Raw genomic sequence first — 10,695 nt, 5'->3', positions numbered from 1 at the left:
GAAGATGGTGCGACCAAACAATGTGGAGAATACTATCTTGGAAGCCCTTACTCAAATTCTTCAAAATCAACAAAATGTCAATGTTCAAGCCAATCCCGCTCCACAAGTGGTGGATCGTCAAGGAAATTTTGCTTGGATTGCAAGTCAACTAGCAAGAAATAAGGCTAGGACCTATGGTGGTGAGGTGGACCCTATTGAGCTCTCCGAGTGGTTTCGTGACATGGAAAAGAATTTCTCTCTTTATGATGTTCAAGAACAAGATAAGGTGAAGCTTGATTCTCATTTCTTAGTGAAGAAAGCCGATCGTTGGTGGACTATGACCGGACCATCCATTGTCCAAGACCCCACCTTTGATTGGAACCGTTTCAAGACTCTTGTGGAAACTCGTTTCTACCCTAAGGAACTCAAGCAACAAAGATTGAAGGAATTCATGGATTTCAAGCAAAGAGGCATATCCGTGCAAGCCTATACCAATAAGTTTAATGACCTAGCTCATTATGCTTCAAAGTTTGTGAGGGATGAAGAAGAACGAGTTTATTTCTACAAAAGCAAATTGATCCCAAAATTGGAAAGCATGGTAAGGAGAGACTCCACACCCTTTGTGGCGGTGTATGATGATGCTCTTTGGGCGGAGAGTTCCTTGAAGGCCATTGAAGATGATGCTAAGTCCCGTTCTTCCTCTACTTCTTATCGTCCCAACTTTAATGGCAAGAGACCCTTTGTTCCCTCTACTACAAATAATTCTAACAAGAAGAGCTTTGTGCCAAGAGTGCAAGGACCAAGAGTACAAGACCATGGAGGACAAGAGCCAAGAGTGCAAGAGCCGAGAGGACAAGCCCCTACTTCTACTAATAGGCTTGAGAAGGACTGCAAGTGCTTCCATTGTAGACAAGCTCTACACCCCGGAGTTGGATGCTACAATAGGCCATTGATTTGTTTTAATTCCAAGAAGCCCGGGCATCATGCCATTGAGTGCCCCGAGAAGAAGGCTGCTACTACTCCAAATGCCAAGCCAAGAGGAACCATATTTGTCATGAGTCGAGCCGAAGCCGCCGCTCATCCCGATATCATTACGGATATGTTCTCAATTTTTGATCAACCTTGCCTTATTTTGTTTGATACCGGAGCATCTTTATCTTTTATATCTTCCATGTTTTCGGAAAAGCTAGCTCTTAAGCCCATTCCTATTGAGGAAACTTCTATATCCTTACCTTCCGGAGAAATGTTCTCTTGTTCCCTTTCTTTCTCCGACATTCCTATTTATATTTCGGGAACCTTGTTCCCCGCTAACCTACTTCTTTTTCCCCTTGAGAAATTCAATGTAATTTTGGTTATAGATTGGTTTTCTAAGTATGATGCAAGATTCGAGTGTAGAGATCAAAAGGTTTGCCTCAAAAGTCCGCTAGGAACCCGTGCTTCTATAAGGCAGTCTGTTCCCAAGAAGGTGTGAAATTGATTTCCGCCTTGAAGATGATGAGTTTGGAAAGGAAAGGTCACCAATTCTTTATGTGCGTGGTGACTTCTACTTCTTCCTTGCCGAAGCTTGAAGATGTGCCCGTGGTTTGTGATTTCGCCGATGTGTTTCCCGAGGAGTTGCCCGGAATACCTCCCGAGCGTGCTGTAGAGTTTTCTATCGACCTTGTACCCGGAACCGGACCCATTGCTAAAGCTCCCTACCGTATGGCGCCGACCGAGTTGAAAGAGTTGAGATCGCAACTTGATGATATGATTGAGAAAGGATTCATTCCACCTAGTGCCTCACCTTGAGGTTCTCCCGTTCTATTTGTGAAGAAGAACGATGGATCCATGAGACTTTGTATCGACTATCATGAGCTTGACCATGTCACCATCAAAAACAAGTATCCTCTACCAAGGATTAAAGATTTGTTCGATCAACTCAAAGGTGCTTCTACTTTTTCACAGATTGATTTGAGATCCGGTTATCATCAAATTCCCGTTCGTGAGTCTGATATCCCTAAGACCGCCTTTAGCACGAGATAAGGACACTTCGAGTTTAAGGTGATGCCCTTTGGTTTAACCAATGCCCCTTCTATCTTCATGGTCCAAATGAACCGAAACTTTAGTGAGTTCTTAGACAAGTGTGTTGTGGTCTTCAACGACGATATTATGATCTATTCCAAGTCCGAAGGAGAGCATGCTATTCCTCTTCATATCGTTTTGGAGGTTCTTCGTCGTCAAAAGTGGTTGTCCAAGGTGTCTTTTCTAGGCCATGTAATATCTAAGGATGGTGTTATGGTAGACCCTTCAAAGATTGAAGTCGTGATTGAGTGGAAGAGTCCAACCGATGTTGGTGAGATCCGTAGTTTCATAGGTTTGGCGGGTTATTACCGTCGCTTTGTGAGATATTTTTCCAAGATTGCTAGACCGATGACTCAACTTTTGAAGAAAGAGACCAAGTTTGTGTGGACCAAAGCTTGTGAAGGTGCATTCCAAGAGTTGAAGAAGAGGTTGACTACCGCTCCCGTGTTGACCTTGCCCGAGGATGGAGTTGATTTTTACGTGTTTTGTGATGCTTCTAAGATGGGTTTAGGTTGTGTCCTTCTACAAAATAGGAGAGTTGTTGCATATGCTTCACGACAATTGAGAGTTCATGAGGTGAACTATCCCACTCATGATTTGGAATTAGTCGCCGTTGTTCATGCCTTAAATAGAGACCTTTGCCCTCCATATTTGGCACGCGAGTGTTCCGCCCCTTCTTTCTCTCTCTTTGCATTCTACACTACGCTTTTGCTTTCGACGCCTACGTTCTTGTTCAATCGACCACATAAGCTCAGATCATTCTGAGTCCCAGTCAAGTTGCATAGACCGACCAATTTGACCAACTTCACTTAATTAATCTAATCAATCTTCTAGATCCTTTAACAAGGTCACTTTCCACGCATATTCGAGTCGAGCAATCACTAAACGATAATGTTAGTCAATCTCATTTCGTCAACATGTAAGTCTGAGGGTGTAAATCCCATTTATTTATTGTACTTCGTATTTTGTATCATCTAATGTAAGGTCTATATCAAAAGCACCCTCAAAACCGTCTTAAAATTCAATCTTTTAAAACCGTTTTTATAAAACAGCGGGGGTCTGACATCGAGAAAAAACGCAGCAGCAGCTGCACCTCTTCGAAGTGTCACAGCATCTACTGCGCCTCTTTCAGAGGCTGTCGCTGCTCCTGCTCTTCTTCTTCTTCCTCGACCTTCTGCAATTTTCTATTTCTCTAATTTCTTTCGTTTCTTTTGTTAAGCTTCAGTGTATAAGCATTTTTTTAATATTCCTTTCTAAACTATAACGCATAATTCGACATAAATCCCTTATAATTCAATATTTGCGGGTTTTCGTCGTCTATTCAATCCCGGATTTTAAAGGGTTGATTTTCACATATCGATTCTCTGGAATTCGTCTTTTGTACATAGTTTTCTTTATTTGATTTCAGCCTTACAAATTCAATTACGCTTTCAAGTTCAAAGTTTTGTTCTTTTATATTTCCGACACGAATTCATCGTAATCATGTAAATCACTGTAAATTCTCATCTTTAATTCGTTTTATGACGGTTCCAGATGTATATAACCTGTTAAAACACTTCCACTCGAGTATGATATCAATAATCGATTTTAATTACCGATGAACGATAACAATCCGCGGTTCTGACTTCACAGCCAGAGCCCAGCTCTAGAACAGATGCAAGAAGAGATGCGCCTCTTCCAAGGCATGCAACAGATGTTGCGCCTGTTCTGGGTTGGCTTCTGTCTCTGAACTTCTTTCTCGCTTTGACGTAGCTTCTAATTACGGTTTAAATCAACTATAATTCGTATTATCACTTCTAATCTGCCGTATTTTCATATTTTAATTTTCTTTTTATTTTCTTCTTCAACATCCCGTTTCGAGCGTGCTTTTGACGTAGATCAAATAAATTTTGTAATTTTATTTTAACTATTGTATTTCATTTATTGTATTTATGCGTGATTTAATTGTATGGCATTCACATGTTATTGAATCTAACTTCCAACTTTGACCCAAATTGTTTGCTAAATTAGGTGTTAACCGACTTAGTCTAATCTCACATGCTAGGATTAATCTGTGTTTGTTGCATTGCATGCATTACATCGACAACATATCAAATATGAACAATTTCTCTAATCATTAGTAGAGGCCGCTATCGAGGCAGGCGGGATTAGGTGTTTGATTAAAGAGCTTCCTAATACGTACCCTCACCCCTTACTCCAGTTATCTCTGGACATCCGTGTCCATTGGCATCTTCGAGAGTCATTCTAGACATAGAATGCTAAGGGTAACGAATTTCTTAGTGTTCATGTCATTACTTTGTGTCTTGACATGGCACGAGGTATTCAAACGGTTTCCAATTTTTCCACAATAAATTGGTGGCGACTCCACAAATGCAGGCTTATTCAACCTTCCACCGGTTTCAATGCCTCACGAATTGTTAACGGCCCATGACATGCTTTGGCAAACCAAGGTTCCATGGGAGAAGTGCCGCCGCCTCAAAACCAACACGCGGGTGCGCGTGGCGCGGTTATCCCAAGTCCACAGTTTGGCGACTCCGCTAGGGCTGATACACTTACGTGTTACCCAGGGTGAAACTTGAACATGGTTAGGAAATATTTTATACGATACAGTTGTCGGTTTTCATTACTCGGCCATCTTAGGGCGTTTCATTCGGCCTTCCTAGGCTTAACCCAACCCATTCGACCAATCGTCCTGTCTGGACGGTCCAAATTCCTATCTGTGCCTAAAGATGGATAGCGATTAACGTCAACCATACCGCGGTACATACTCATGTTTGTATCAAGAGCTTTCACTACTCGAGGGAATGGACTAGGAACCGGCCTTACTCATGTTTGGCACAGACCTCTCTACAGACCAGGGTTTGATTGCTTGGTATGGCAACCAACCTTTTAAGCCAAAACCCTTTAAATGCACTCAGCATACCATTATAATGCCGATATATATGTTTGTATCATATATGTGATCACCATTTGTAAACAAAATCATGACGAAATTTTGTAAATATTTTCAAAAATGGCCTAAAATAGCGCAAAATAAGCCGAAACTCTGTCCAAATGTCGAGTCAAAATTCGAGCCTCAAAAGTCAAACCCATTTCAAACCTCACTTCGAGTCAGCACTCCAACAACTACACTACAGTTGTCTAACACAAACATTTCAAAATTCGTCATTTTCAAACCTCACTTGACATAGTGGCACACGCCCACTTCACGAGTCAAGTCTCCTTTTTGAGTAAGTGTGCAAAAAATGGTCGATCTTGTTTTGATTCGTCCTCAATCTCTTATCCTCAGTTCCAAAATAGTGGGAACTAGTCACGGAAGCATTAATGGTCAACCCCAACCAGTCGTAAATGGTAATGATCAAATCCTAGCCGCGCTCATTCGTCTCCTGGCAAGCCAAGGCCAAGCTTATGCTCGCCTCAATGCCATTGAGGGCCGCATTGTCGCTGTGGAAGCTAGACTTCCTCCTGTAGAGGATGCCATTCCCGACATGGTCATACACGATAATCTCCCACCCTTTGTTGGACAACCAGAAGTCAATCTTCCACCAAGTCCTACTGAAGCTGAAAAGCGACTCCAATTTTTGGAGGAACAACTAATGTACCTCAAGGGAGATGACATCTGAAGAGAAAACAGCTGTAAATATGAGACAGTAAACGCTCAACTGCCAACTAACTTTAACATGACTGACATCCCGAAGTTTAAGGGGCATGAAAACCCGTTGAACCATATTCGCGCCTTTAAAGATTATATGTCTATCAAAGGCATCAAGCCAGAGATGTTCCTAAGGATCTTTCCTTCATCTCTCGATACTATTCCTAAGCAATGGTTCTACTCCTTAGATCACAAGAAAATTGATACTTGGGATGATGCGGCAATTGAGTTCACCAAACAGTATGCAGATAATGCTGAAATTTAAGTCAATATGCGCACTCTAGATGTTCTTACCCAGAATGGGAAAGAAGGATTCACCGACTTCCTAAGTAGGTGGAGAAAGACTAGTACGCAACTCGTCGAACGCCTAGACGAGGCTACTCTTGTTGAAAAGTTCGTGGACAACTTAAGGCCGATCTATGCGAACCACCTAAGATACAAAAACATAAAGTCTTTCAAAGACTTAACGGTATTAGGAACAAGAATTGAAGATGACATTCGTAAAGGACTCTTGTCCAAAATGATAGGTCGCGGGTATCAAGGTACAACGAGTCATTCTTATGGCTCTACTAGCAAGACCGACGAGGTCACCCTTGTCGAATCGTCTACTAAGAAGAATAACCCGCAGAGGAAGTTCACCAACGTTGGTGACTCGTACTCCAATGCTCTAAAAAGATTGATGAAACAAGGCAAGCTCCAACCTATAGGACCTACACCTGACCCAGAGAAGAAGTCTAGGTTCTAGGATGAGAATGCCTACTGTGAGTACCATAGAGGCAAAGGGCATGATACAGAGAAATGTTTTAAATTAAAACATATCATTCAGGATATGATTGAGGATGGGCGCCTACCTATACCTCCTACAAGCAAGCCTAACAATACTCAGAATCCTCTTGGAATTCTGATGATCACAGATGAGGAATCCACCTTGGATTGCTCACACCTCATTTTTCCAGCTGAAGATGAGGTCAATGCACTAAAAAATGAGGAGAGTTATTCTACCATATCCCCTACTATCACTGATTTTGTCACATGGGCAAAGAGTGTAAATAGACAAGTTTCAGAGCTAGAAGCTATAGTAGCATCCCTACGCAATCCAGGCACTATACCTAGGGAAAACATGTCAGTGGTTCCAATCTTATCTCAAGAATCCACAATGCAAGAAGTGATCGTAGTGACCGACGATCTAGTCGAGCAAATAATCAGCCTAAAAGCGGAAACCATAAGCTTAAGAGAGCTCAGTATCGTTAATGAAGTTTGGGAGGATAATGATGAAGATGTTTACCTCACATAACACCCTCTAGTCAAGGCTGATGAAGATCAAGATGTGGACCACCTTACTCGCTCAGGACGTCCATATCAAAATGTCACTCATACGAATGGTCCACTTACTACTAACACAAATGTCATCACACCAAACGACGGCGAAGATACTTCTCCTGACCATTTATTGAAGCAACTTCAAAAGACAAAGGCTAATCTTTTAGCCTGGCAATTAGTTGCTAGTTCATTTCCTCATCGCAAGGCTTTACAGCAAGCATTGGCTAAATTGAACGTAGCACATGACTCTACACCTGACGACGTCGTCAACCTAGTCTTCCAACACTAAGTCAAGCTAAGTAACCTAGTTACTTTCTCATATGAGGACTTGCCTCCCTTTGGCATCACTCATAACCTTGCTCTATACATCACAGTCACATGCTTGAAGAAGATCGTACCAATGACTTTGGTGGATGATGGCTTCGCAGTCAATGTCATACCACTAAAAACAGCATATAAGTTAGGCATAAAAGAATCGGACTCGACTCCTACTAACCAAGGCGTTAAGGCGTACGACGGAACGCGACGTAAAGTAGTGGGGCTAGTTAACCTTACTGTGGCCACTAAGCCAATTGAGCGAAAGGTTAAATTTCAGATAGTGGACATCGAGGCATCTTTCTAAATACTTTTGGGTAGGCCCTGGATTCACGCGTCCAAATCAGTAACATCCACCTTACACCAAAATATCAAGATCCCTCTAGATGGTAAGGTAGTGTAGATCACTTCGTCACCTATCAAGGCTGTAATAGAGAAAATGTCAAGCAACCAAGCAATTGCAGATCCAGTGTACGAACTTGGAGGATTTCAAATCATAAACTTTATAGAGATCGCATTGGCTCCCTTGTACTTCAACCCATACTCCAACTTAGTGGTCAACCATATACTCAAATCCCAGGGATACTTCCCAGGAATGCCACTCAACCCAATAAAAAAGAATACCTTTGCACCTTTCAAGGAAGGTGACTCCCACAGGATACCACTAGGCTTGGGGTACAAGCCCACAACGGCCAAAACCCTCGAAATGCTTGTTCAATTTCAAAATCGCAAAACTCAGGGAATCCAAATGCAACCCTATCTCCCTACATTAATTGGTTACTTCGTCAGAGAAGGGGACTGTGAACATCTTTATGCATTTCCCGAACCTTAGAAATACAAAGGCGTTCAACTTGCTGGAATTGAGGTCTTCCACAATTGCTACTTTATTCCTCCAGAAACGGTTCCTACCGTCAAAACACATCAGACACCTTGTCTCGACGAACAGGCTGTTAGGCTTCTGTTTGGAGAGGATCGATTCGTCAGGGCAGCGCAGGATGAGATCATTACCATGATACTTCAAGACGACCATTTCAACCCTACATCACTGATCACTAACACCAACCCAAGTTAGCAGAAAGGATGGAGAAAGTCGATCAAATGGACTAACAATAAAGGAAAGCTCTTCAAAGTCACTACAGGAGAAGGATAGATGTTCACCGAAGATGATGAATTCGAGTCAGAGTCGAAATCAGAGTCGGAGTCGGAACCTAAGTCTAGAGAATTCGCTAGAGAGTCTCCTCCTGTCGTCACTCCCCACCCCTATGTTTCTCCTAGCATAGTATCACCTAATAACAGTAGCTTGGGGAATGTCCCAACAACTATCCTTTTGCCGCCACTGACTACTGCGCAGATAGCTTCTTTGTTTCATCTGTTTTAAAACTTTAATATTAATAAATCTGATTCTGCTTACCCGTTGTGTTATTCTAAATGCAATTCTGTTTACAATGATAATGAGGATGATCCTGACCCAGACTCAATCGAATTACCTCCCTATATAATCAAAGAAATACTAGAAGATGGGGAAGGGTCGCCAGTCATAGAACACACCAAATCTATAAACTTAGGAACAGAATTAGAACCGCAAGAGCTTAGGATATGGACGACCCTAGACCCAACTGAAAGCGCCAATTTCATCGACATCCTACACGAGTTCGAAGACGTCTTCGGTTGGTCTTACAAGGATATGATAGGGATCGACAGGGATATTACAGAGCATCGCATTCCAATCAAGTCGGGTTTCAAGCCTGTGAAACAGAAGCTTCGTCAAATAAGGACAGAGTGGGCTCTTAAGATTAAAGAAGAAGTCGATGAGCAATTCAAAGCCGGATGCATCAAAGTTTCTGAGTATTCGGACTTGGTGGCTAACATAGTCCCCGTACCCAAAAAGGATGGGCGAATCTGAATTTATGTTGATTTCAGAGACTTGAACAAGGCAAGTCCTAAGGACGACTTCCATCTACCACACATCGATATATTGGTAGATAACAGAGCTGATCACGCGTTGTAATCCTTCATGGACGAGTATGCAGGGTATAACAAAATCAAAATGGTAGTGGAAGATATGCACAAGACAGCCTTCGTCACTCAGTGGGGCACATACTGCTATACAGCTATGCCATTCGGGCTAATCAATGCTGGGGCTACATACCAACGCACTGCGAATACTTTGCTACATGATATGATGCATAAAGAAGTGGAGGTGTACGTGGATGATATGATTGTCAAATCTAAGTATAAGAAAGGGCACATCGATAACCTTCTCAAATTCTTCCTCAGATTGTACAAGTACAACATGCGGCTCAATCCTCAGAAATGTGCATTCTGAGTAACGTCAGACAAGCTTATGGGATACATCGTCGTCCATAAGGGGATAAAAATTGATCCATCCAAGAGCAACGCCTTAATCGAGATGCCACAACCCCAGGCATAAAAGGAGGTCAGAGGATTCTTTGGTAAAGTGCAATACATAAGTCGATTCATATCGAAACTCACTATGATCTGCGAACCTATCTTCAAAAAGCTCAAGAAAACGGACCATGCCATATGGGACGAAGACTGTCAAAAGGCATTTGACAGCATAAAGGAGATACTGGCTAAAGTTACCCAACCAAAACAATATTTATAACTTCACCAACTACTCTTAGTAAAGAGGTAAGTAAAGTTCGGATCCCAAGGGACGGGTATTGATGTAGGATTTTCAATTGTAAATGGTCGTGTCTTAGGGTGTCACAATTTGGGGCTGAGATAGGAGATCAATTAAAATAAATCAACAATAGAAACAAAGCAAGGTAGATAAAATGAAGGTGTAAACAATTGATTAAAAGCACTAGGGTATAATGGGTTCATAGGAGAATACATGGGAGTTGATCATACAAACATATTCTCAAATTATAAGCAAGCAATTATTGTTGTAATGGGATCGAGTTAGTGTATATCTTACAATCCCTAAGAAGGTTTGGATCCCGGAGCCGAATCGATTAGATTGTACAACACCTACAACTCAACTTAATCCTTCCTATTAAACATTATGCGTGGTCTAATGAGGCTCGCGTTGGTTTATGTCTTACAAGCATCATTGAAAAGATAAGTGATGGGTAAAAAATGCAAGGATTCATAGGCTCGCATTTCATCAAACATAACATGTGCATAAGTTGAAATCACAAATAGCAAGCAACAAATTATTTGAACATGTTAGATTAAGCATGAATCATTCCCCATGTTGGTTTCCCCTAATTACCCATTAACCCTAGCTAAAGAAACTACTCACTCATGATCAAGTTTAACATGCTAACAAAGTTGCCAATCACATTAACAAGGCAAAACATGATGAATGAATGAAAATGATTAACAATAATTAAAGCAAGGAT

At 41.7% G+C, this 10,695-nt stretch overlaps 1 protein-coding gene across 1 annotated transcript; it reads left to right on the top strand.

Moving 5' to 3' along the window:
* Positions 1–220: 220 nt before the first annotated feature.
* LOC141602072 (uncharacterized) lies at positions 221–1,767 on the top strand. Its single transcript, XM_074422382.1, has 3 exons — positions 221–1,037; positions 1,338–1,444; positions 1,543–1,767. The coding sequence occupies exons 1-3, from the start codon at positions 221–223 to the stop codon at positions 1,765–1,767; spliced, it is 1,149 nt and encodes a 382-aa protein (XP_074278483.1).
* Positions 1,768–10,695: the final 8,928 nt, after the last annotated feature.

This window comes from Silene latifolia, chromosome 9 (genome assembly GCF_048544455.1).
Source record: "Silene latifolia isolate original U9 population chromosome 9, ASM4854445v1, whole genome shotgun sequence".
Taxonomy (NCBI): Eukaryota; Viridiplantae; Streptophyta; class Magnoliopsida; order Caryophyllales; family Caryophyllaceae; genus Silene; species Silene latifolia.
This window is presented reverse-complemented; position numbering and strand designations above follow the sequence as displayed.